Consider the following 27,372-nt stretch of genomic DNA (forward strand, 5'->3'; position numbering starts at 1 on the left):
ATCAGATCCCAGTACCTCCTATCTTCCCAAAGAGTCCGTGGTTAGATCTTTGGATATTTGTTGGAAATGAAAGGGGAGCAGCTCTAGTGTAGAAGAAAGAAAATGACCCCCAAACAGGACCCCTAGCAGATGTAGCTAATCACATGGCCTCACCCTCACTGAGTCAGTATCCTCACCTAAATGACAAAGATAAGAGCATCTATTGATTTGGGGGGTTGTTGACTGTAATGAACATGGCAAATAGGCCAGTTCAGTGAGATCACTGCTATTACCTAGGCTTACCTCTTACATTTGCTGTGTCCTTGGAAACTCACTTCCCTTTACTGGGCCTCAGTTTACTTTCCTAGGAAAGCAAAGGGTTTGGATTCAGCGACTTGCTAAACTATCTTCCAAATCTCCAGTCCCATCAGCCTGGGAACCTGCCTTTTCAAGGGAAAACAGCTCAGATTGGAGCCCAGGTCGGAACTCTCCCTCTGGTTCCCTAGTAGCTCGCTGTGTGTTTCAGAACAAGCTAAAAACGCTTCTGACTTCGCATCTGTAAATAGGGACAGATTACTATGTAGTTTACAGGAAAGGCAAGCATCACGAGGATTAAATGAGGTGGGTGTGTCCACGGCTCACAGATTGTAACTTGGGCAAAGCAGGACCTATCTGCTCTGTAGATTTGAAGACTGTGACACCACTTCAGAGGGCTGGCCACAGGATTAGACAGATAAATTCATGTAAAGTATCAGAAACAAGACCTGGCACAAAGTAAGCATTCGGTAATTATTGTTATTATTATTATTATTAATTTCATCCGCCTACAACAGTCCTGGCATTCAGTAAATGGTCGAGAAGTGGTTTTAGGGGACACACTCGACACACACACGCAACAGAGGCTGCAGAGAGTTTGCGTGGGTCAGCTCTGTGCCTTTAAAAGTCCAAGAGGTGGGAGGAGCCGCGGGAAGGCTGCTGTCCACGCCCCCAGGCAGCCGAGCCCGGTCGCAGGCGACGGGGGCGGGCGCGCGGGCCAATCTCCGGAGCGGTTCAAAGGGCCAATCAGGGCGCGTTTTACAGGGGCTGCGTCCGGCGGGGGCGGGGCCGGGGGCGGGGCGCAGCCGCAGCAGCCCCCGGGGACCGCCCTACACTGTGCGGTGCACCTCGGTGCGGCAACCTGCAGAGCCCCGCTAGCTAAAATGTAATTTCAGATTGGACAAGTAAGTGACCCTCCTCCCAGTCCCACGTGTGCAGCAGGGGCTTTTGCAGGCGCGGAAGCTCGTAGCGCCCACGTTCTCCAACCCGAGAGCGCACCCGGCCCAAGCCTCCCTCCCCTTTCCTGCAGTCGCCGCCTCTTCCTCTTCGTCGTCCTACTCTGGTCGCTAAAGTCTCGTGCCAGGCCAGAGTCGGACCCCGGGACGATGTAGAGTTCCCTGTGTCCTCTCCTGGGTGAGGCGTCCGGCCACTCAACGGAAGGGTCGGCCTTTACTGCATCCCCAAGGCTTCCTGTGAGATGTCGGGAGCCCGGGGTCCTCTGCCATCCCTGACCGGTTAACTGTGTTCACTCCAGCTTCCCGTCCCTCCATCCTTTCCCCTGGACCCTTACTTTAGGGTATTTTTCCCAGGCCGTTTTGAGCTTTTAATAAAAATCTGGCTACCTAAGAGATTTTTAAAGGCCAGTGCTGCTTGTAACTTTAAACGCTTTCAGCAGCTTGTGATAATGTTTGAGGTGCATTTAGTTTAGATGGTATAATGCTGTTTGGTTACAGTTATCCTGGGTAGGAAAGGCCTAGGGTTATCTTTCCATTTTAATTCACTTCCCTTCTTTTAAGGATGGACAAGATGCAAAATGGTGAATTCCCTAATCATTGGCTATTTTCCACTAAAGCACTTCTCCTGTCTTAACTAATTTCATCCCTAAATTAAAGGGTCAGTCATTACCAAGATACGGAAGAGCATTAGGTTAATTTTTAAAATAGGAGATCTGGAGGGAGGAAGTGATTACACTTTTGAATTGCAAATCAGAAAGAAGGCATGTCTTCTCTAAGTTTGTGGCTGTTACACAGATGGTACAGTTTTGCTTTGTTTTGCTTGCTTTTCTCCTTTTTTTAACAATCCACCAAATGTATATCCTGATTTTTTTTTTCTTTTTACTTTTTATGTTGCCAGCTGGGTCTTGCAGCCTTCTGACCGCCTCCTGGTCTTCTGGGAGTCTCCTGTTAATGAGGCCCTCTGCCTGGCTCTTGATCTGATGATCACTGGCCTGGCTCTTGGAGGGATCAGCTGAGGAGGACCTGCATGTGGGCGGCCCAGAGGACTGTTGATTAAGGATGATGGGGGAACAGACCAGAGAGGGTGAGAAGGGCCTGGAGATTGATTTTGAGGGGAAGGGAGCTTGGGAGCCTCCCTTGCTGGATTTGAAAATCAAAACATGTGTATTGGGAGAAGGGAACAACCCTGAGGGTGGAGGTCTGTGTCTTTCTGGATGAAATTAAGAAGTTTACTAGGGGGAGACTGGGCCTTCTTCCAGGCTGTGTTAATTTTTGCTGTGGGCCTTGTCTTTTCCTGGAATCTGGTTCCCTTTCCCTAACCTTTCACTTAGTTCAAATCACAGTCAATTACCAGCTGTATTTGAAAACAGTTTGAAGTAATGAATCTTGCCCAGCCAGAGTGGGGACCCCTGGCCTGCTGCCAGGGGATTTGAAATAATTATTTTACCAGAATGTACTACAGAGATCATTTAGCCTCACCTGCCCATCTCTTTATGAGAAGAAATACAGGATCAACCCAGGTGGTGGTGTAAGGGGTCATCCAAACCAGGTCTTTCGTTCATTCATTTGTTCACTAACTTGTGGCACGTATTCTGGACTTGGTACTGTGGTAGGCTCTGGGAAAGTAAAGATGAACAAGACTTGGTCTCCACTTTTAGTCTTTCACTCAAGTCTGCTTCTGTCTAGTCTGACGAGAGAGCTTATACAATACCAAGATGAGTGCTGTGGCAAGGTATGTGGGAAATTCTCAGGAATTGGGAGAAGGGCAAATGGCCCAATGTGGGGTTTTGTGTACTTCTCAGAGGAGATAATACCCTGAGCAGAATTTCACAGCCTCAGTATGAGTGGGCTGGGGAATGACAAAAGGGAAGGGGATTATTTGACTTGTGAACAGCATGTGCAAAACTATATAACCTGGCACATTGTTGACTAGTGTGGCTGGACAGGATAGGGTGAGATGGGAAATCACCAGAAAGGAAGCTGGGGAAGGTGGAAAGGCCAGACCAGGGAGCATCAGGTGAGTCATAGGTAAGGGAGTTTGAAATCTCCAGAGCAATCAGGAGCTGTCTGAAGTGACATGGATTTGTGTTTTAGAAAGTTAATTCTGGCCGCAGGGTGGAGAGGGAATTGGCGAGGTGAAGACTGGAGAGAGGCTTTTATAATACGGGTGAGAGATGGGTTAGGGTAATAGTTCTGGAACTGGAGGGAGATGAGAATACAGTTGACCCTAGAATACGGGTTTGAATGCAGGTCCACTTATATATGGATTTTTTTTACAGAATTGGTTTATTCCTTAAATGTTTGATGGAATTCACCTATGAAGTCATCTAGGCCAGGAGTTTATTTTTATTTTTTTGTGACGAGGGAGTACTCAATTGATTTAATAATATAAGACTATTCAGATCATCTGTTTCTTCTTGAGTGAGGTTTGATAGTTCCTGTATGTTGAGGAATTTGTACATACCTAAACTGCTCATAATCCCTCATTATCATTTTAATATCTATAGAATCTGTTGTGATTTCATCTCCCTCATTCCTAATATAGATAACCCTAATATTGTTATCTTTTCTCTTTATTTTCCCATTCTACCCAGAAATTTATTTTATTGGACTTCTCAAAAAAACTTTTGGTTTTATTTATTTTCTATATTTTTTAACTTACTGATTTCTCTGAAATTTATTATTTCCTTTCTTTTGCTAACTTTGGGTTCCTTTTACTCTTTTTTTTTTTTTTTTAAGATTTTATTTATATATTTGACAGAGAGAGACACAGCAAGAGAGGGAACACAAGCAGGGGGAGTAGGAGAGGGAGAAGCAGGCTTCCCGCTGAGCCAGGAGCCTGATGTGGGGCTCGATCCCAGGACCCTGGGATCATGACCTGAGCCGAAGGCAGATGCTCAACAACTGAGCCACGCAGGCGCCCCTCCTTTTACTCTTCTCTTTCTAATTTCTTAAGGTGGACAATTAAGATTATTTATTTGAGATGACTTTTCTAATAGGCATTTGATGCTATAAATTTATTGCTTCAAGTGCATCCTACAACTTCTGCTATATGTTTATTTTCATTCAGTTAAAATACTTTCTATTTTTTTTAAATGTCTTCTTTGATCCATGTGTTAGGTAGAAGTGTGTTATTCAGTTTCAAATATTTGAGGACTTTGCACTCATCTTTTTATTATTGATTTATAATTTAATTCTGTTGTGGTCACAGAAGGTACTTTGGTATGATTTGAATCCTTTTATCTTCTTGAGACTTGTTTTATGGCCCAGAATGTGGTCTGTCTTGGTAAATGTTTGATGTGTACTTGAAAAGAATGTATGTTCTGCTCTTGTTGGGTAGAGTGCTTTTTACATATCAATTATGTCAACTTTATTGACTACCGTACATTACATCCTTGCTGATTTTGTGTTGACTTACTGTATCAGTTATTGAGAGAATGGTATTAGAATCTCTAAGGATAATTGTGGATATACGCATTTCTCTTTGCAGTTCTAACAGATTTTGCTTTATGTATTCTGATGCACTGTTATTAGGTGTGTTAATATTTAGGATTGTTAGGTTATCTTGGTGAATCATCCCCTTTATTATTTCTTAATTTCTGATAATATTCTTCGCTCTGAAATCTACTTAGTCATTATACCTGGTACTATTCTTGCTCTGAAATCTACTTAGTATGATAATGATTTAGTTTCTTTTGAATGCTGTTTAATGGCATACCTTTTTTGTCTTTTTACTTTAACCTATGTGTTTCTTATGTTTAAAGTGGGTTTCATGTGGGCATCATATAGTTAGACTGGGTATCTAACTAAGGCCTGATAATCTCTCTGTTTTAACTGGGGGTATTTAGACTATATTTAATAAATTTAATATAATTATTCATATGGTTTGTTTTAAGTACACCATCTAGCTTTTTTTTCTTTTCTTTTTTTTTTTTTTAAAGATTTTATTTATTTATTTGAGACAGAGAGAAATGAGAGAGAGAGAGCACATGAGAGGGGGGAGGGTCAGAGGGAGAAGCAGGCTCCCTGCCGAGCAGGGAGCCCGATGTGGGACTCGATCCCGGGACTCCAGGATCATGACCCGAGCCGAAGGCAGTCGCCTAACCGACTGAGCCACCCAGGCGCCCCTTTTTTTTCTTTTCTATTTGTTCCATCTGTTCTTTGTTCTTTTTATTCTCTTTTTCTGCCTTTTTTTGGATTAGTTTTTTCATAATTTCATTTTTTCCTCCTTTATTGGCTTATTAGGCATAACTGTTTCTTTTGGTATTATTTTAATGGTTGCTTTAGGGTTTATGGTATACATCTTTAATTTATTAGAGTCAACTTTCAAGTGGGATTATACCACTTAACATATAATATAGGAACCCTATAACAGTATGTTTATAATTCTTGCCTCCTAGCCTTTGTGCTACTGTTGTTTTATGTTGTACGTTTTACTTATACATAAGTTTAAGTAAAGTTTAAGTGGTTATTATTTTAGTTTTAAGAAGTCAGTTATCTTTTTAAGACATTCAAGTAATTTTTAATTTATGTACCCACATAGTTACCCTTGTGCTGCTCATTCCATTTTATAGATCTAGATTTCCATGTGCTGTCATTTTCCCCTCCGCCTCTTGTGGTGCAGTTCTGCTGGCGATGCATTTTTTTCATCTTTTCTTTGTCTGAATTAGTTTTTATTAAAGCTTCAGTTTTGAAAGTTTTTTTTCACAAGGTACAGAATTTTAGGTACGAAGTTTTTTCTTTCAGTATTTCAAAAATCTTACTCTACTGTCTCATAGTTTACATTATTATTTCTAATGGGAAATAATAATGTCTGTTGTCCTTCCCATATTTTTCTTTCTTTTGTGCATATTGTCACCTCCTCTCCCCCTAAGTTACTTTTAAGATTTTCTTTATCATTGGTTTTGAGCAGTTTGAATCTGATGTTTCTTGGGTTAGTTTTCTTCATATTTCTTGTGCTTGGGGTTCATTGATATTCTTGAATCTGTGGGTTTATAGTTTTCATCAAATTTGGAAGATTTGTGCCCATTATATTTTCAAATATTGCTCCTGACCCCTTCTTTGTTCTTTCTTTCAGGGATTCTCATTTCACATATATTATGCTACTTGAAGTTTTTCCACAGCTCACTCATGCTATGTTTATTTTTTAAAAATCTTTTTTCTCTCTTTGTTAGTGGATAGTGTCTGTTACTGTTTTTTAAAGGTCACTAATCCTTTCTTCTGTATTGTCCAATCCTATACAGTCAGTTTTTCATTGCAGACATCTTAGTTGTCATTTTTAGCATTTCAGCCTGAGTCTTTTTTATCTTCCATGTCTGGACTTTCAAGTTCAGTCTCTTCTCTAGCTTTCTGAACATATGAAATACAGGTATCATAGCTGTTTTAATATCTGTGTCTACTAATTCTATCAAATGTGTCAATTCTAGATCAGTGCCCATTGATTTTTCTCATTTTGGATAGTCTTTTCCTGCATCTTTGTGTGCCTGGTAAATTTTGATTGAATAGCAGACATTGTGTATTTTATCTTGTTGGTGCTAGATATTTTTGTAATTTTATAAATACACTTGAACTTTGTTCTGGGGCATGTGTGAGGTATTAGGAAACCATTGGATTCTCTTGAGTCTTGCTTTCAGCTTTGTTATGTGGGACCAGGGCTCATTCTTCTTCACTGCTGAGGTAAAACCCTTCTGTGTACTGTACCTAGTGCCCTATCAATGACAAGGTTTTCCACTCAGGCTGGTGTGAACAGGCACTATTCATGGCGCTGTGTGAAGTCCCCTGATTGTTCACTCTGGGAGCTTCTGGCTCAGATGGTTTCCTCACATGCATACAGTGGTTGGTACTTTACTGAATACTTGAGGAGGGGAATTCTCCCTCTGTGCAACTCTCTCCTTTCTTGTACTATGCCCCAAGAAATCTAACCTCCTGTTTTCCGCAAACTCTTGACTCTGTCTCCTCCACTCAGGGAGACTGCAGGGCTTGGCCTGATTTCTGCTTCCTGTGCCATGGTGCCACGCATTAAGCTTGAGCCAATTCAGGACACTTCTTTTTTCCCCCACCTTGCTGGGATCGCTGTACTTTGTTGCTTAATGTCCAGTGTCGTGAGAACCCTTGTTTCCTATATTTTGTTTGTTTGTTTTTTTAAGTTGTTTTTGGTGGGAGGGTAAATATGGTTCCTGTATTCCATCTTGGCTAGTAGTAGAGGTATTCAACTGGAATTTCTGAAGAAAATTTAAAGAAGGGACTATTTGAGGGTGTGAGGAAGGGATTTTGAAGTATCCAGGCATCAGCAGTAATGGGACCACTTACTTCCCGAGGCCTGAAAGGGCACAGTGCAGGAGGTAGATCAAAAGGAAACAAGACACCCTCCAATTAGGATAATTTTCAGTAACAGAACTATTTAGAGAGATGAGGAGAGATGAGGGCCACCTGAATCATCTAGGGATAATAACAATAGGATTGTTCTATCCTTCTATTTAAAGGGGCAAGGTGAGGAATGGTTACCAGAACCCCAAAGAAGTAACTATGTGCAGAAAGCTGCCTTGAGAGGCTGCATTACCTTAGTTCAAGAGATGCAGGTAGTTCATTTCATCTCTCAACAAAGGGAGTCCTGACCTTTCTCTCCTTCCTCCTTGAAGCTAGTGCTCTCCATTGGCCAAACCCAACTAGAAGGCAGAGGATTGGAGTGCCTGGAGATCCATGCTATAGTCCCAGGACACAGGGTAGGCAGAAAAGGATTTGAGTATATAGTGTAGGAGTAGGGGGAAGCTGAGAATAACTGCAAGGAGTCATGATAACCTCTCGATGCTTGGCTAAGTAGCACGGTGGTTGGTGGTGCCACTCACTGAGAGAGAGGAGAGAAGGAATAGTATGTCTGGGAGAAGTAGGTTTGACATGTGAGGGAGAAATGATGAGATTTCCTTCCCAAACTAGGCATACTTTTCCCAGGAGACTCCTATAACACCCCCCCTCCCCCATCATCTTAAATTATTGAGGAGGCCCTTATCAACATGCAGGAAGCAGAGTTCAAACAGCAGGTACATATACAGTGATGTATGTGTGGGGTGGGTTTAGGGAGAATAGGGAAATGAGGTAGAAATCATTCAGGCTCAATGTATTACCAGTCCCTTGGCCATCTGGCTTTGGGCCTCTGGTTGCAGACCAGCCTAACAGCTGAGTAGCTTGCATTCTGCTCAACTGGCCAGGGGATGGAGAGTTTAAAAAAGGACTCAGTTAGGAGTGGATTGTGGGGGACGAAGGCTGAGAGGAAGACGCTCTATAAAATTAAGAGTGATTTCAACAGACCAATCTCGGTGTAGTTCACCAAATTCTGGGATTGTGGAGTTTCTGGCCAACTCTGATGTTCGAATGAGGCTACTGTTAGAATGTTTAGAGGTATCGTGTGGCTTGGGGGACGGGGCATAGGATTGAAGTCCCTCTCTGGTTTTTACTGGCTCTGTGACGGCGGTCAAGTAACCCAAGTGCACAGAACCTTAGTTACCCTATTGCTAACTGTGGACCCCTCTAGGGTTGTTGGGAGGATTAGCAAGCCGGTGTCCTAAGTCACTGGAACCAGGCCTGGAACAGAGTAAGCACTCCTAAGAAATTTATTGATCCAAGATGAGGCTTGGCTCAAAATACATCAGGAAACATTTGGATTCATGTGAAGATACATACTGATAAAACACAGGTCACACTAATTTTAGGGACCTAGGAAGAGAAGACTAGGGTACTTGATGAGGGCTCCCTCAGAACCCTCCATCGTAGACAGTTTGTGAAGATATCCGAGCAACTCTTCCCTTTTCTCCTTAACAAATTACTCTGATATTAGTGTCAGAGATTGGATATTGGGCTGAATGGGCCACTGATTTGTCCCAGTATATGTTGCATCTGGGGGGTTCTCCAGGCAGGTAAAGACCTCTTAGTCCACTTACTTCAGCTCCCCACAATGTCAGATGGAAACATGAGTGTCTGAAGATCATTCTTGTGAAATGTATCAAGTGTGCCTCATCCCTTTTATTTTAGAAAAAGCCAGGGCATGGGGGAGCGGTTATAGGAACCGAAAATCTATAGCATGGAGGAAAGAAGACCAATAGGTCACAAGAATCATCTCAAAGCATTTGAAGGGCTAGCTCACCTAAAAGGGATTAGGTGGTTTGGATGAGCCTGTGGGACGAGGCGTGGAGGGTGGGAGCCATGCAAAGCAGAGCTCCACTCAGTGTTAGGAAGATCTTTCTTATTATTAAAGTAATAGCTGCTCATTGTGAAAACGCTAGCAGGGGAGCGAGGAATTTAGAGATTGCCCTCCAAGTTTCCACGACCTTTCTTTTGGGAAGCAGGAGTTTGTGTGTTCTTCCTGAATCTCGTCTGTTAGGTCTATATAGGATGCATTGGCTGTTCAGCTATAGCATGGGTCAGGATTGCCTGAGGGCTTCTGTGGCCCTGGCCTTGGAGCTGCACTCCCAGAGTCTCGGAATCAGTAAGATCTGGGCTGGAGCCTGAGAATTTGTATTTCTAATGCCTTCCTTGGCCATGCTGATGTTGTTCTGCTGGAGACCACAGTTTGAGAACCACCGAAAGTCTTCTTTAAAAAAAAAAAAAAAATAGCACAAATGGGGTCATACTGGCATTTTGAAGAACTTGCTGTTGTATTTAATAACATATCATTAGCGTTTTTCTTTAGCTCCTTCTCTTTGGTTTTAATAGCTCCTTGTGTATATGTTTTAGCAAGTCCCCTGTTAATAAACAGTTAATTTGTTTCCAGAGTTTTTATAAGTGTGCTCTTGCCTTGACAAAAACATGTTGTAGTGTACATTTTCTATATCTCTTTTGCCAATCCATAAATTCTTAGAAGTTAAACTGTTGGGTAAAAGGGTCGATTTTTAAAAATGGACAGATTGTTCTAGACAAGGCTCAGCCCATTATTCTATCACTAAAAGTGTATGAAACTGCCTATTTCCCCACATTCTTGCCAAAACTGGGTAGAGTTTTGCCTGGAGAACCGCCCGGGTGCAATATATACTGGAACAAATCAGGGGCCTATTCAGCCCAATATCCAATCTCTGACACTAATATCAGAATTTCAATTTTTGCCGACTTGTTACATATAAAATTATATTGTTTTATATTGCATTTCCTCCATTATTTGTGAGGCTAAAGGTTCATATGTATTCATTGTATTTCTTTTTCTGTGAACTGCAAGTTTGTATTCTTTGCATTACAGGAAGAGGGAACAGTATGAACAAAGGTGCCAAACCTTCATTTGAGGAACTGCTAACAGTTCCTAGGGTTTGAGTATAAGGGGTTGAGATTGGGGGGAAGGGGAGTAGAGGGGTGAGGTTAGGGAGGAAGGCCGAGCCAGAGTTTTGAGGTCCTTGGGCTTATTTTGGGCAGAAGCAGCATTGCTGTAGTCAGCAATTTGAGCTTGTCCTGTAGCTCTTGGTAATTTCGACAGGGCCTGTTTGTGAAAGGCACCGTCCAGTTCCCCAAGTGTAAAGTTTAATCTTCAAATAACTCGTTCTTTATGCCTTTCACCTTGGACCTTAAATCCACTTGGTCATGCTTCATAAATAGGTAAACACAAGAAGAGGCCAAAGACCTTAGCCAGCTTCTGGCTGAGCCTGGTCTCTGAGGAAGGAGTTTTGGGAGATTGTGTGGGGAAGGGATTTTGTTGTTCTAGCTAATACTGTCCTGAGCCTTTCCTGAGTTTGCTGACATCTGACAGCAGTCACTGAGGTTGGTGGGTTCTTCTGTTGTTTTAATTTGAGTGATTTTTCTCAGAAAAGCCATGGATTCCGGCCAATATGCTAATGATAACGGCCTTGCTTTGAAGGTCTGGTTAGTTCTGTAGAAAATCATTTCATAGTTAATTATGTCAGCAAATCAACAGCAGCCTCTTGGAGAAGAAAGTGACAGAGGGAGAGAAACTACACATGTATTTAAATTATTCAGAACTCAGAGGTCAGGAATTCATGTTCCAAAAAGAAGAGTCCATGTCATAATAAATCCCTAAGTGTGTGTACAGTTTTCCCTGTTACGGGCTTAGCTTGGTAATTGGCATATGGGGGTTAAAATATTATAACTTTGCATTTAGAAGCAGGACACCAGCCCTCACTGTCTTTCTTCCTTTTTTTGCTATTTTTCTGCTTCCAGGGTCCTGGCATGGGAGGGTGAGACCATTGGATTATACTCTGGCTTTTAGTGAACTCAGTGTGAATTGGATTTGTAGAAGATAAACTGACTCCGACGAGACCCCTTGTCTGAGGCGTCTCTCTATCTTCCTTCTCCCCGCCATATACGTGCCTCATCAAGGAGGGAGATTGTCCTGGGGGAGGAGCGGGGAGCCTCACACAGAAGAGAGGCTTGCTAATAGTGCTTCTGGAACTCTCCAGGGGCAGAGTCCTTAGAGACTTTTTTTTTTTTTAAGATTTTATTTATTTGACAGAGACAGCGAGAGAGGGAACACAAGCAGGGGGAGTGGGAGAGGGAGAAGCAGGCTTCCCGCGGAGCAGGGAGCCCGATGCGGGGCTCGATCCCAGGACCCTGGGATCACGACCTGAGCCGAAGGCAGTTGCTTAATGACTGAGCCACCCAGGCGACCCGAGACTTTTTATTTTAAAAGGTATTTGACTATTTTATACATTAAACATCTTCCCCTCCCCCACAACCCAGTACTTCCCCTGTTACTATCTTAAGCTACACTGTGCCTATCAGCAGGTCCAAGGAAGTAGCAGGCAGAACATCCTCCATTAATATCTGTTTCTTCCAGTAGCATGTATAGTGACATAAAGTAGTCTTAATGAATCAGAGCAGGGAGAAGCCATTTCTAATGATTGAGTGTCCGAGAAGGTTTTGTAGGATAAACACACTTGGAAAGGCATTCTGAGTTTGCCCAGGATAAAGGCCACTTGTTTCATATGGAAAGCCAAGTCACTTCAGGGACAGTAGTAGCAAGAGCCCTGCTCTGGCTTAGACAGACCTGGACTAAATACAGCCTCCTTCCTCTCCTAGCTCTGTGACCATCAACTGGAGATTGATCTCACAGATCTCCCATCTGTAAATGGGAGAAACGGCACGTGCGTCGATGGGTGTTATAAATGGGGCATCCCTTCTCCCTTTCTCTGCAAAGAGAATAGCTAGGTAGGGCATTATAAGGAGCTTGGGAGGCATTATAACAAATAAGGAGTTGCTTTACGGGATCACAAGGATTGAAAAGAAGAGGGATCCAGCAGTGTCGTACAGAGGGGCATGTGGGAGATGCAAAGTTTCATCTGCTCTTAAGGCACTGTTTGTTGTTGGAGTTTGGGGATGTCTTCTCATGAGTCAGGTTTTCCACCCATGATTTCTTGAGGACCTGTGCTGTGCATTTGTCCTCAACATGGTTGGATTTTGTATTTGTGTCAGCTGTTGTGCCTTGCCTTTGCGGCTGGTGGAGGGTGGTGGTTTTGGCTAACAGCCAGAACTGGCTTTGTTTTGATTCTGTGGCTGCCACATTGTGAGGCAGACATGGGGGTTTGGTGAGTTCTGACTTCTCTGCCTTTTGGAATCCAACTTTGCATTAACAGAACAGCCAGCCTTTCTACTGTTAATACTATACGCCTCCTTGAATCACCTCGTGCTTATATTTGAAAATGGCCTGATAGACAAGATCCTCAGCACCCTGAAAAATATACAGAGTTTCTGATCTAGTGGTTGGAACAGTGATGAGAACAGTCAACTGGTACTTCCTTTTCCAGCCATCATCTCTGCATTCTGTGGAGAAGGGCGGTGTTGGAATAGGACACTTGGCCGAGAGTGTGGCTGGGATTCTGGTGGCAGCACCAAGCCACTTTATTGCCATATGTAGCTCGCTAGGTGCATTCGGTTTAGCTTAAAGTACAAAAACTAGGAATAACTTGAGTTGTCACCACTTGATTTGCAAAAATCAGATTCTTACATTAAATTGTCAACCCTAAAATCAGAGCTCCTATATTTTTTAGCTTCCTATTCCTACTGTCCCGGCACAGAGAAAGCACTTAACATTTGCTTAGTTTCCTGGAATTTGCGATGTTAGATACAGGAGAACATCCAGGTCTAGACTACGTATGTTGCAGGTGTCCAGAGGCGATTTGGTGTTGGAAGGGACATAATGCCCTAATAATTGCTGCTGTTTATGGAGCGTGTACCGTACATCAGGTGTTATGCTAATCAATTATATAATCTCAGTTAATCAAAAAACACTTAGGACATTGGAGCTGTAGGAGATAGCTTTTCACGTTAAGAGGAAAAGTAACTGTGAGCGACCTGTACTGTGTATTCTTGGTAAAACCAATAGACAACCAGTTATTATTGCCAGATTAGCTCTTTACTTCCCATCCCAAGCTTTCTTGCCATCTTACATACAGCGTGTGTGATTTGTTTAAAGTGCTATTTAGTTCTTTCTGTTAGAAGACTGGAGAGGACAGGCGTACTCATTGCTTATCTTTTTCTTCCAACCTTACCAACTGTCTGCTTGCAATATGACTAACTAAATAAATTGTGTGGGACTCTTGTACCTGAGCTCCCAGCAAAGTCCAAAGATCAAAGTCGAAAGAAGATACTGAGTTCCCTCTCCAGTCCCTGGGACACTGTTTCTGCGCACACTGTCACCTAATTGGTCCTGAAGGAGTGGCTTTTTAAGAAATAGGACTGAAGGTAAGCTCACCCACTCTAGAGGATTGTAGCCTTAGGAAACAGTATTATTGCTATTAAGTTATGTAGGGGAAAAGAATGAAGGAAAAATACAAGAACAACCCCCAAATGGTGGGTTTTCAGCACAGTATTTGTAGCATTGACCCCCTTCTTAGAATTACTGAAATAGTTTTGCAAAGAACAGCCTCCCAAGTCCATGCCCCTCTTCCTTTTTCATGCTGCATTTGAGCAACTTACATGTTTGGTGAAGAATCAGCCGTGAAGTCTGTGGTTTCCTGTGGTACATTACTAATAATATTTACATAAGCTATTACTTAATGAACCGTATAAATATTTATCATAGGAATAGTATTTTGATTCATGAATAGGGGCTAAAAATGAGTCCCGTCTGATGTGGGAGACAAAGGCAGAAGAAAAAATATTTCCTTACTAACCTACAGCCCATTGACAAATCCTTGAAACAGGCAGAGTGACCTTCCTCTAGGGACTCAGCTGCCTTGATGTTAATACTTTGCTAAGGGCAAAAGGCAATCTGAACCCAGCCCCTAGGATCCTGTAAGTCTACTTTAACATAAAAAAATTCCTTTGGAAACTTCCTTTATCTCTACCTCTCAAGATACATGTTGGCAATCATCCTCCAAGCATGTGACCCACCAATATACATCTGAAGGGTCTCATGACTGAGGTTTACTAAACAATAATAAATGACCTTTCCAAACAACAGCAAGCCCCTTCTGGATCTTGGAAACCTTGTTTCCAAAATACCTGGGAGGCTTGCGTTATCCCTAACCCCCTCCCAACTTCAAAGTATATAATGGGCCACTCCTCATGACCCCAGTGCGGCTTTCTGCCCACGGGTCCCATCCCATGGTGCTTTGATAAAATGATCTTTTTGCACCAAAGACCTCTCAAGAATTCTTTCTTGGCCATAGGCCTCGAACCCTAATGTCTTTCCTACATCACAGTCCATGCTGGGGGCTTGGATGGGAGGCTGTTTCTGCCCTTTGAAGGATCTTGCAGACTGAGAAGTTAGGTGGCCCAGGACTCGTGTCCAGCACAGCTTGAATTTTTCTCTATTATCTTCTTTCTCGTGGTCCCCACAGTCCATGTCCTCGTTTCTGTCTGCCTGTCACCATCCCCCTAGCCCTAACAGTAATTTCTCTTTTTAGAGTATTCATCTTTGCCTAAAAAGAATGAGATAGAACCAAAGTTCTGACCCTCACCATTCACAAATTGGGCTTTGCAGCCTTTCCAACTTAGCCTCGAATCCCAGCTTCTCAGGTTCTGCGCTGTGTGACCTTAAACAGCTTTATTGCTGAGAACCTCAGTCTCCTTAACTGGAAAATGGGCTCATACTGCCTACCTCACAGGGTTGTTGCAAGGAGTAGATGCAATCACAAAATCATGTGCGTGATTTGCAGAGCAGAGCTTAATTGCTAGTCTTTGCTACATTTGTTGTTGATAATTGTTACCGAAGAAGTTAACAAAGAACTCTGTTTTCAGTTTTAGGTTGGTGTTGTGGAGGGAGCCCTACACTTGCCATAGAGGCTGGGGTTCAAGGCTCGGTGTTGCCCTTTACTGTGTGTGCCTGGGGCGAATTTCCCCATCCCCCTGAAGTATAAGATGGTGATAGGTTTACAAACTTGATTGAGTTTCATTTGGAAGAGATTAAGGCATGTGTGCAAGTGCCAGACACACAGACGGATCCTACTCCTTATTACTATTTTTTTTCTTAGATTAGAAAATGGAATGTTTTCCATTTTGCAGTTATTTTATTTGTTGAGGAGAAGGGGAACTGGATACAGTTTGGAGCCCAGGACACAGCAGAGTACTTGTGACTGAGGAACAAAGGGCACCGAGGGGAAGACAAGGGATCTGAGTTGCAGAAAATTCTGTGGCAGGGTTTTTAAAACTCTCAGGGTCAAGTTTCAGGGAAGCTGCCCAAGGGCTTGAACTTACTTCCCTGCTTTCACGGTCCAGGTGTGGAAACAATCACAAAAGAGATCACTGAAAACTATAGTAATGGGAAACATGGTGAACCTGAAATATTTAATTAGGATCTATTTCTTAGAAAAACATGAACTGGGAGGTGTGCGTGACCAGTGCTGGGAGGTATGGTGCCCTGGTCCCCATGGGTTTGACTGTCCCTGACTGATGCCTTGGTTAACGTGGTCTAGAAATGGGTGGTTTGTCAGAGAGAGGCAGCCTGGCATTGGGGAAGAGTCAGGCTCCTGAGGTGGGCGGCTTGAGTTGGGAGGTAGCCAATCTTAGACAAAGGAGGCATGGTCCTTGGCAGATAGGCATTTAATAAATGGAGGAGAATCAGGCAGTAGAGCACCCTGAGAATGGTTGGGGACTTTGGGGCCAGAGGGAATAGGATGGCTGTCAACTCTATTCCTTACTAGTTATATGACCTACAGGAGCAAGCTACTTTACCTGTCTGGGACTCAATTTTCCTCATCAGTAAAATGGGGATGATATTTTTCTGAATTATCTTTAGGAGTTGAGGTCAGGATTAAAAGTGATATGGCAATAGAAGCAAGCTGTTGAACAGAGCATTGGAGACACAGTAAACATAGTACCTTTTATTATTCCCAAAGATAGGTTTTAAAGGGATGCACAGAGTCACAAAGACTCGAGTTCCTGCTTTGTGCCAGGCACCGGGTTGGCACGGGGCTAGCTGTGATCCCAGCAACAATGGAGTTAATAGTAAAGCTCCACTCCTCATATGAGGTAGGGGCTTTCCTGAAGGGTGGCCTCTTTCCTGTTTAGTGAAGACGTGGATCCAAAACTGGGGTAAGCACTGGGTCAGCTGCAGAGTAGAAATCTGCCTTTAGATTTTACTGGAAATAAATCGGATGTCTGGGTGGTGGGTGATAAGGTGTTGCGCTCCCTGCCAAGGAAGATAGAGTCAGAAGTGAGGAACCCAGGGGTGCCTGGGTGGCTCAGTTGGTTAAGCGACTGCCTTCGGCTCAGGTCATGATCCTGGAGTCCCTGGATCGAGTCCCGCATCGGGCTCCCTGCTCAGCAGGGAGTCTGCCTCTCTCTCTGACCCTCCCCACTCTCATGCTCTCTATCTCATTCTCTCTCTCAAATAAATAAATAAAATCTTTAAAAAAAAAAAAAAAAAAAGAAGTGAGGAACCCAGGCTTGAGGAGCTGGGCCAGCCCCCTAGGGGAATCTGTCTTGTCACTGGGGCTAAGCAGGAGTGGGAGAGGCCTGGGTGATGGCTGGTCAGTTTGAGTAAGCCAGAACGTTTGTAGAGACTCTTCACTTCCTACTTACTTCTTTGTTTCTCTTAAAATAGTCCTGGAGAGTTCTAGCCAAGGGCAGAGGATTATTGGCATGCTAGGATCAGTGTTAGGAGCAGCACCTCTGGGCCTTAACGCTGGAGACAGTGAGATGCTAGAAGAGGGAATACCAGTGAAGAAGATGTGAGTGTGGGAGGCTGAGCAGCTGCTTGGTCAGTCTTCCTCCTATTTGCACGTAAAGAATGTTGAGGAAGCTCTGAGCCAGTGCACTGTCCTATTGGGTCCTTTAAGGTAGCCTCAGCTCTTAGCAGGGTGCCTGGTGCCTGGCACAATCTGCGTTTCTTTGAATGTCAATCATGGATTTGCGAGATGCATTGTTATTTCATATACCACTAAGAATAAGAAAGACAGTGTTACCAATTAATTGTAAGATGCCATTGATTGTGGGATTCACTGATTTCAGAGGCAAAATGTGAAAAAAATGAGTGTCCTAGAATTAATAAAATGTGGTTGTAGGCATCCAATAAATATTTGTTAATTGGATGAATGAAGCATACAGAGATTAGAATCAAAGCAAAACACTAGTACCCATAAGTACAAAATTAGGAATTCAAACTATTAAAGCATGAACCTTTTCATCCTTGTTTTCTATTGATTTCACCAAGCTAGTTGTTCATTCAGTACACATTTATTGAAAATTGATTCTATCTCAGACACTGGTAGGAGCTAGGGATGCAGAAATCACTAAGTTCCTTTGTTTTTCAGGTTCAGGCCAGTAAGGGAGTCAGACCTGGAACCAAAAATAAATCACATTTCAGAATGGTTAGGATTTAAAAGAAAGTAGGGGGTTGCCTGAGTGGCTCAGTTGGTTAAGCGACTGCCTTTGGCTCAGGTCATGATCCTGGAGTCCCGGGATTGAGTCCTACATCAGGCTCCCTGCTCGGCAGGGAGTCTGCTTCTCCCTCTGACCCTCCCCCCTCTCAAGCTCCGTCTCTGTCATTCTCTCATTCTCTCTCTCAAATAAAGAAATAAAAATCTTTAAAAAAATAAAAGTAAAAGAAAGTAGGGATGCGGTACTCTCCTGGCACCAAGGGACGGAGAAAGACAAGGAAGTCTTTCCTGGAAGGGAGATGGTTGAATTGGAACTGAAAATGTAAGTCCGTGGGCACCAGGCACACAAGAGAGGAAGGGGTTAGGAAGGGAAGGGCAAGTACAAAGCAGTGGGGCAGATGCACGTGAGAACCTGCGAGGAGTCTCAGGACGTCTGGAATTTCGTGTAAGAACGGGCAGGATTGTGTTTGACGACGAGGATGACCGCAAACAGAGGGAAGCTCCTGGTGGGCCTGGGATGCCATGCCCGGGGCATCAGGCTGTATTGTAGCCATCCTGAGTCTCGAGAAAGGACCCAGCAGGGGGATGGCTCTGGGGAGGCGGGGAGGGCGGGGCTGGACCCATCCTTGTTTCACACGGAGCAGCTCTACTTTGACTTGTTTTATTTAAATTTTCTGTGAGTCATGGCTTGAAGAAAACGAAGGAATGCGTAGTTTGACAACTGGTGCTGTGGGTCCTGTGTAGCTCCTGAAACCTTGGAAGCGAGGGAGGCAGGATGATTGTATAAAGTGCAGAGGCTGGAGCCCAGCTGAAGGTAGCACACGTGCTCACCGTGGCCTCCCTGCTTCCCTCTCCACCTGCCTGGGAGCCTGCAAGCCAAAGGGAGCAAACCCCGTTGGGGAATCATTGTGAATAAGTCAGAAGCAATCACTTTTAATGAAGCTGTTTTTGACTGGGATAAATATCCAGGAAGCAGTAACTGAACATCTGTGGGCTGGCTTCATTTTAGAATCCCCAGGTGTGACTTTGCCAAGGAAACATTACCTTTTTTGCAGTGGAAGGGCTCAGACTGCTTTCTCGGTGGAAATGAGACTCGGGGTGCTAAGACTGCCCCGAGCTCACCTGGGGAGTTGTAGCCTGTTCACCGGTGTGCTTGTCTTGGGGGCTTGTTCTTACTCAGTGAAAGGCTGATCTGGGAAATGAAAGCCTCTGTGAGATTTCTGTGTCATGTGGGCTAATCTGACCAGAGGGACTTAGAGCGGCAGTGAAGGCCAAGGAATTCCTGAGTGTTCTGTGGTCCGATTTCCTTGTAACTCACAAGGGGTCTGTAAAGAAAACAGATTGTCTAACGAATTCCTGATCCTGTCTCCCGCGAGGCTCCTTCCCCATTCCCAGTCACTTCATGACTCGGCTGCAGTATATTTTCCTCTTCTCCAAAACGACCCCGAAAGCTGTTAAGAACGAACTGGAAGGGCCTGGGATTGGCAGTGCACGGAGGGGAGACCGTGGGTCCAGGCTGCTCGTGAGTGATGCCGCCACGTCTCTTCACTTCTTCGAGACCTGTTTCCCCGTCAGTACAATGTGCATCATGTACACTTAACTCTTATGTACGTGGACCTAGCTGTAAGAGAAAAGTCGTGTATCTCTTGGAGTCTCCCCCTGATTACCTGTAAAGTAGAGATTTAAGTATACTCTCCTTCTAGAGTCCCAGTGAAGAATAGAGGGGGTGCATGTACTTTTCACCATGTTTGGCATGTAATAGGTACTTAGTAGATCTTTTGGAATGAACGGTTGACAGGGTAGGTAAGGTAGATGAGTACTTTGTAATACTGTGGCCACTGTCCTCCTGATTCATACTCAATGAGAATAAATACGTGTCTGTTACCTCTAGATTGGCTGGATTCCACAGCCCCATATTTACCTGAATAGCACTTTTCACCCAGTATCACGACTTGGCTTCAATTATTATGCAACTCGCAACTGCTGAACATCTGACTTCCTTCTAAGAATGGAAACTCCATGTCTGAGGCCTTCCCTGTCTTGTTTACCCACCACCTAGCTCAGTGTGCCCATTAGCATACTGTTAGCACTCAGCCTTTCTGTTGGGTAGAATAAGTAAATGGCCACCAGTTGGTCAGCTGCACCCCTTCTATTTCCACTTGAAGGTGTTTTGTGCCTGATTTTGCGGACCCACTTGGTCTTCATGTGGTTTTTGTCCTTGGTTACTGCAGGTGGAGGGACCACAATGCCTGGCAGAGATCAGGAACCAGGGAGCTACTACGTGGGTGTGGACGTTGGGACAGGCAGTGTGCGTGCGGCTCTGGTGGACCAGAGGGGCATCCTTTTGGCTTTCGCAGACCAGCCGATCAACCAGTGGGAGCCTCAGTTCAACCACCACGAGCAGTCCTCCGAGGACATCTGGGCCGCATGCTGTGTTGTCACAAAGGTATGGCCACAACTGTGGCATTCTATCCTTGCGTGTGCCCCCCGGCCCCCAGCTGCTGAGCATGTCTATTGTGCACTCCTGGTACCAGGGGCAATGTTGGGATGCTTTAGCTATAGGCCTTGCCTTTTGGGAGCTCACAGTCCAGTGACAGAGACCAGTAGACGGCTAAACTATGACTTGGTAGGTGCTGGGGGCTCAGTGGCTGTGGCTGGAGCTGAGGAAAGAGTAACTTGGAGGGGCTCAGGTGCACAGGACCCAGGATGTGGAACCTGAAGAGGTTCTGGTCCCATGTGACTGAATGTGGAAGAGGTCACTGATAATCACAGCTAACACCTGTGCATTCTTGCATGCCCAGTGCTATGTAGACTGTGTTAGCATGCATTGTGTATGGGAATCCTCGCAAGGACCCTAGGAAGGTGGTCCTGTTACAACCCCTATTGTATTGAGGAGGAAACAGGTGCAGAAAGGTTAGGTGACTTACCCAAGTTCATGCAGTTAGTAAGCAGCAGAGGCAGGAGTGACTCCCAACGCTGCACCCTGAGTCGCTGGACTGTCCTGCCTTCCAGGTGGACAAGTGGGAGGAGCCTCATTTTGTTCAGAGGCAACAGCATGTGCCAACACATGAGGGGCGAGTGCCCATTAGCATACTATTAGCACTCAGCCTTTCTGTTGGGTAGAATAAGTAAATGGCCACCAGTTGGTCAGTTGCACCCCTTTTATTTCCACTTGAAGGTGTTTTATGCCTGATTTTGCAGACCCACTTGGTCTTCATGTGGTTTTTGGCTAGGTGGTGGGTAAACAAGACAGGTGGCATGTTTGGAGAAAGCAGGGACATTGAGTTGTGCCAGACAGATGTTGATGTGTAGTGGCCTTGGATTGCAGTCCACCCGCTGGCTCGGGGAAGGAGGAGATGCTCATTTGTCTCATTTGACTGTTTGGTTTTAGAACCTGGTGATCCAGAGGGACAGAGATACTTTGGTCTTTTTTTCCTTTCGGAGGGAAAAATAAAGTCCTGGTTTCTCTTTTCTCTCTGTTCCTAGTTTTGTTCCTTAAATATTCATGAAGGGCTTGGTAATTTGCAGATGGACAATTCACCATTCTGTGTGTATTGATCAGTCTGTTTAAACTTTAATGAGCTCTGGGCTACTGTCAGTACCCCCAGGGAAGAAGGCAGAGAGAGGAGGTGGGTGTGGGCAGCGCCGGAGCTTTCGATAGGAATAAAAGTGGGGGCACATCTCTTCTGCCTGTTTAATTTTCCTCCTCCCTCCCCACTCTCGGCCCCTGCCTTGGTGAGAATCTTCTACTCTTTGCCCTTGGGTCTCCTTTGTTCTTTGAACATATAGCCTTTCTTGCCATTAAGGAAATTGTCAAGAAGAAAATACAATCCCCTGATGAAAAGCTACTTTAAAAAAGGTCTGCTCTAAGTACAGCTTGGTTTAATGGTAGATTTTTAATCATCTCCTGGTGGCGGCCAGCTTGTCATCCGTGTGAGCCCCATGAGCCCCATGAGTGCCATGGGCATTTGTCCTAAGCGAGGCTGTCTCGTTGAGGCTGTTGGGGTAAAGCTGCTGGGTCTTAGGCTGTCCCCTCACATGGAGTATGGCCGTGTGGCCATGGGCCAGCAGGCATAGCATAGGCCTGACACATCTATTCGCAGCTCATTGCTCGTGTGAGGTTTAGAGAAGGAAGGAAGGTGCCTTTCCCTGACCGTCTGGTCCTGCAAAAAGTGTGTGCCCCCTGAGCAGGGGTCATGTTTTGTTTATCTATAGTTCCCTAGATTTCCTTGCCTCTGATATGCCCAATTCATGTTTGTTGAGTACATGAATGGATGAAATGTCTGTTATTTTCATTATCTGGAATGTACTCTTACCTTCTTCACCCGCCCAACTCCTGCGCAGGTCCTTCTAATTTTCAGCATTACTTGCTCCTGGGAGCCTTCTTTGATGACCTCTGACCCCTCCCTGCCCTTGCCAACTTGAGAGGAAAGAGAGGGTGAGAAAGCCCTCTCTGCCGCCCCAGAGCCCACTGTCTTCACCTGTCCTCGCCACATAGCACTTGATCTGGTCATTATCGGATTGGATTGTAATTGGTGACTTGCGTGGTTTCCTCAAAACCACGAGCTAAACTCTTGAAGAGAATCACCCCTGTACTCCCAGCATCTAACACGTTGCCTGGCATAGCGTTGATTAATGTTACTTAGAGCTAAAAATGAACAAATAAAATTCTGGCATCCCTCATCTTGCTTAAGTGTCACATAACTGTGTGAGATAGACTGCCATTCTTTCTGTTTGACACATGAGAATATTGAGGCTCTGAAACTAACAGGTATTAGAGACAGGACAAGACCCCTAGCAAGATGGCTCCAAATCCTATTTTCCATTCCACTACTCCCACTGCCCCTAAAATTGGAGGGTCTTTAGTGGGTTGGTACTCACACATCTAAAAAGTGCTATGGGAACACCTAAGTCTTGGAGGTAGACATTGTCCCTGATTTTAAGGACTTCTATCTCTTTTTGGACCCACAATCTTAATCATCCCAAGAAGATGAAAACATTGCAAGTTCGTGTCTAGCAAATACCAGCTTCCATTAGGAAAAAGGAAGAAGATAAGCCAGAAGTGTCATTCAGCCAACAGGCATTTGTCGAGTATCATCTAGTTCTCACACAATTTTCTGAGCACTTACTATGTGCTATGGTTTTTGCTAAACCCTGGAGTGTGTACAGAAGAGGTATATAACAAATTCTCTGCCCCTAAGGATGAAATAGTTAAGTTGCATGGAAAAACCCAGCACCTATGAGGCCAACGAAGTAGTGTTTTGTTCTAAGTTGTACTAGCTGTATGAGTAATGGTCGGAGGGAGGAGGAGCAGAGAGGGAGTAACACATGTGGGATTGAGCAATAATGTTAACCTCTTACAGTCGTAGAACCTGTGTGGTTTACAAAGCACGTTCATAGCCATTTGATTGTCATACAAGGTAGGTAGGGCAGGGTGGTGGTTCCCATTTTACAGTTGAAAAGAAAAATGGAGACCCAGAGAGTTAAATGACTTTCCCTAAGTCACCCAGGAGGTCGGCGATAAGCCTAAACTCAGGTCAGATCTTTGCCTTCTTTCCATGTCTAGCACCACATACCTTTGTTGCTTGTCTGGATTCATGCAAGAACCTAACTGATGTCACGTATGCACTTCCCCTTTCCAATCCCTTCTCCTTTTTGCAGCTACAATGATTTTTTTTTTTAAAGATTTTTTAAATTTATTCATTTGAGACAGAGAGATGCAGAGAGAGAGGGAGCATGAGCAGGGGGAGTTGCAGGGGGAGAGGGAGAAGCAGGCTCTCCGTGGAGCAGGGAGCCAGATGTGGGACTCAATCCCAGGACCCTGGGATCATGACCAGAGCCGAAGGCAGAGGCTTAACCTTCTGAGCCACCCAGGTGCCCAGATTTTTTTTTTTTAATGTAACCTGATCCTGTCACTCTTATGCTCACTATCCATCCATAGCATCACACTACTATTTGGATAGAACTCAGGATCCTTAATGTGGTCTTCAGGCCCTGCCTGGTTTGGGTTCCACCTACTTTCCTGGCTTATCTCATGATTCTCGTCTCAGCTGCCTGTGTTCCAGCCACACTCTCCTTCTGTCCTGTCCCCAAGCATGCAGTGAATGCTCCTTCTAGTCTCAGGATCTTTACACACATTATTTCTCCTTCCTACAGACTCTTCCCGCCTTCTGTCAATGTATCTAACTCCTCTTCATCCTTGGATTTACACCATCTAATACACTAGTCACTAGGCATGTGTGGCTATTTAAATTTAAGTAATTAAAATAAAAAACAATTTAAAGTTTGGTTCCTCGGATGCACTGGCCACATTTCAGATGCTTGGGAGGCATGCACGGCTGGTGGCTACTGTATGGGGCAGCACAGATACAGAACATTTCCATCACTGCAGGAAGTTCCACTGGAGAGTGCTGCACTGAATCTTAGCTCAAAAGTCCAATCCTTGAAGGAGGAAGCCTTTTCTCACCCAGTATCACCTCCAAACTAAGTTCTATTTTACTTACTTACCATAGAACTTCACATGGTTTGTGAATCATCCATTTTTTGATGAATAATAAAATAATAGTCATTTTATAATCAAATAATAAAAATAAATAATCTTTGATTTTTTGAGTTGATCTCTATCTTCTCCTAGATTTGATGTTTCAGGGGGGTAGGAACTACAGTTTGTTCACCCATATCCTAACATCTGGTAGACTCAGGAAGCGTCAGAAGAATGAATGAGTAAAGGAATTGAGATCTCTATACTCCCAATCAATGGAGAAGGCTTGAGGAAGGGTGTATGGCTAACCGGGACTCTGGAGAACTCTAAGAGACGACATTCAGAGCTGGAGCAATGGCATGGACAGAAGTGCTGACATGGGGATGTGAAGGAGCCAGCCAGGGTTGGGGCAGATGGGTTCCAACTGGAGGAAGAGGGGAGACTGCATTGCATGAGGGGGCAAACCTGGGACAGCTGGTTCTGAGGCCAATAGGGTATCTTCTAGAATCATCCTGAGTTTCAGATTGACTAGCAGCTGATTCAGGATGGCTTGCAAGGAACAGAAACTAAATTCAAGGATGCCAGTTAGGAGGCAGTTTCTTCTAATGAAGTTCTGGAGGCTGAGATTCCTTTGAACTATCAGCCCTGGGAGGCTAGGACTACGTCTGTCTTATTCAGCATGTGTACTCCTTGCTGGCACATACAGGTGCTTAATAATTTCTTTTTTCTTTTTTAAGATTTATTTATTTATTAGAGAGAGAGAGAGCGAGCGCACAGCAGGGGGAGGGGCAGCAGGAGAGGGAGAGAATCTTAAGCAGACTCCCCGCTTAGCACATGGAGCCCAAATGTGGGGCTCGATCTCACGACCCTGACATCATGACCTGAGCCAAAATCAAGAGTTGGACACAACCTACTGAGCCACCTGGGCACCTCAGTGATTTCTCTTTAATCATGAATGGCTGGGTGAGAACGTTGGCAGAGGAATAAATAAGAGTGACAAGACTGACTTTGGAAGCAAGATCTAATAGGACTTGGAGAAAGTGGAGAGGAAGGAGGTGAAGGTAGTTTTAGAATTTCCTTTCTTAGGAGAATGTTGGTGTCCTTGACATAAATGGAAATGTTTGGTATCTATTTCTGTTTATCTTCAAGGGACACCACCATACCTAAGCTAAGATGCTGTGTAGTCCTGGTCCAGGGTTGGATTTATGTGTTGTGCTAGTCACTAGAGTAAATTTTGTTAAATAGAGTGTCTCCAGGGGCCTTGCAGGTAACATACTCCCCATACAAGCTGTATTAGCCTGTTTGCTGTTCCCACCTCGGGGTCTTTGCCCTTGACTGTTCTGCCTGCCTGCAAGAATTTCCCACCAGATTTCCCTAAGGTCAGCTCCTCAGGTCCTTTATGTGTTAACTCAAATCTCATCTTCTCAGCAACTACCTCCCTCTTTTTTGGCACTCCTCATCCCCTTATCATTTCCTAGTACACTGTATGTTTTATTTGTATTAGGTATTGTATATTCCTAATTAAATGTAGTCTCCAAAAGAGCAAGGATTTTTTTTTTTTAATATTCTCTTCTTTGTTTCCCAAATACCCAGAAGAGTGCTCAGCCTGACCCCAGAAGAGGTTTGATTATATTTGCTGACTGATTGAACGTGTGAGTAATTGAATCGTGTAGGCAACCGGGAGTGATGAGCCTGAGGGAACCAGGGATTTCATAACCCCACACACCCTCAAGGCTGACAAAGGCATTCAAGTCAAGATTGAAAAGAATACAGTACCATCCACAAAACTCAATTGCAAGTTGGACTCTGCGAGGCCCTAGGCTTTGACCCTTGCTCCAGAGAGAGCTAAAGAAAAAGCCAGGTATGCCTCTGACCCTCCAGTTCTCAGTTTGGAGGGTTTCAAAGGAATACTGTCCCCCCACCCAATATGGCAGAGTCCGCTGATTTAAAGCACATGCAGGATTGAACTGGTTCCCACCATCAGAACAAAGCGACGCACAATCCCTTCCCCAAATATTTGTTTGCTGCCCCATAGCTACGAGTTGACAGATGTTAGACATGGACCAGGTTACCAAATGAAGTTGCAGAAATCTCCGGAAATTCTTTAGAAGAGCAATGCGCTTTCTCTCTAGCTGTGGAAGTTCCCTCGATGCCAAGTCATTGGGGTGAGTTTACTGGACTGCTTTCTTCTTCCATTAATAAGAGCATTAAAAGGAATCCTCCAGTCAGAGGTCAAGTCCCAGGTACCTTCTGGGTAGTGTGGCCTTGACAGCCATCTTTCTGGGATGGTTTAGATGGGGACGGGGTTGGGGAGTAGGGTGGTCCTACTCCTGGATCAGCATGATCATAAGACATTTTCATGTAAGGCTGGGGTTGTGGCTACCTAACCGAATCAGATTTAAATGCATGTCACAATTATTCTTCTAGTTCCTTGTGATCGATTTCTGTTGTAGAGATGGAGAGGTTGAGCCTTTGTGAGTGAAAGGGCATGAGTAGAATATAGAACTTTGTAAGTCTTCAGAGGGGTTCGTAAAATAGATTGAAGAGAATATTTTCTTTGCACCTACTGGGAGTTTACTCCCACCATAATTCTTGAGGAGGTTTGAGTTTATTCGGTCTTCTTGATCACTATTCCCTTTGCCTCTCATTTGTCCGTGTGCTTATGTGACACAGAGCGCGCTATGCTTTGTGCATAAGAAAGATTTCATGAATGTAAGTGTAGATTGGTCAGTGTCGTAAAGGTGTGCAGGGCATTCACCTCATGCTGTGGGGCAAAGATATTGCCAGCAGTCACAGATGGGTTACTAGCAGATGTTCCCCCCACCCCTGGAATCCTAAATTACAAGTCTGGAATTCTAAAACAGGGAAAAAGAAGAATTGTGTATTTTAA

The 27,372-nt window shown here is 44.3% G+C and overlaps 1 protein-coding gene across 15 annotated transcripts in view; it reads left to right on the forward strand.

Annotated features, from left to right (window-relative positions):
- Positions 1-1,071: 1,071 nt before the first annotated feature.
- FGGY (FGGY carbohydrate kinase domain containing) overlaps positions 1,072-27,372 on the forward strand; it is a 387,087-nt gene continuing 360,786 nt past the window's right edge. For 8 of the 15 annotated variants that reach the window (XM_081818506.1, XM_081818515.1, XM_081818511.1 and 5 more), the window contains exons 1-3: positions 1,083-1,199; positions 2,149-2,334; positions 20,233-20,447. In XM_081818506.1, the coding sequence (XP_081674632.1) occupies positions 2,310-2,334; positions 20,233-20,447 (240 nt within the window). In that variant the 5' untranslated portion in view covers positions 1,083-1,199; positions 2,149-2,309. Of the gene's footprint in view, positions 1,200-1,314; positions 1,429-2,148; positions 2,335-11,863; positions 13,923-20,232; positions 20,448-26,075; positions 26,135-26,517; positions 26,648-27,372 lie in introns of those variants that run through there. The other 7 variants (XM_081818519.1, XM_081818525.1, XM_081818517.1 and 4 more) reach the window with 6 other exon arrangements.

The sequence above is a fragment of the Leptonychotes weddellii genome, chromosome 4 (genome assembly GCF_054177405.1).
Source record: "Leptonychotes weddellii isolate Sample4059 chromosome 4, ASM5417740v2, whole genome shotgun sequence".
Lineage (NCBI taxonomy): Eukaryota > Metazoa > Chordata > Mammalia > Carnivora > Phocidae > Leptonychotes > Leptonychotes weddellii.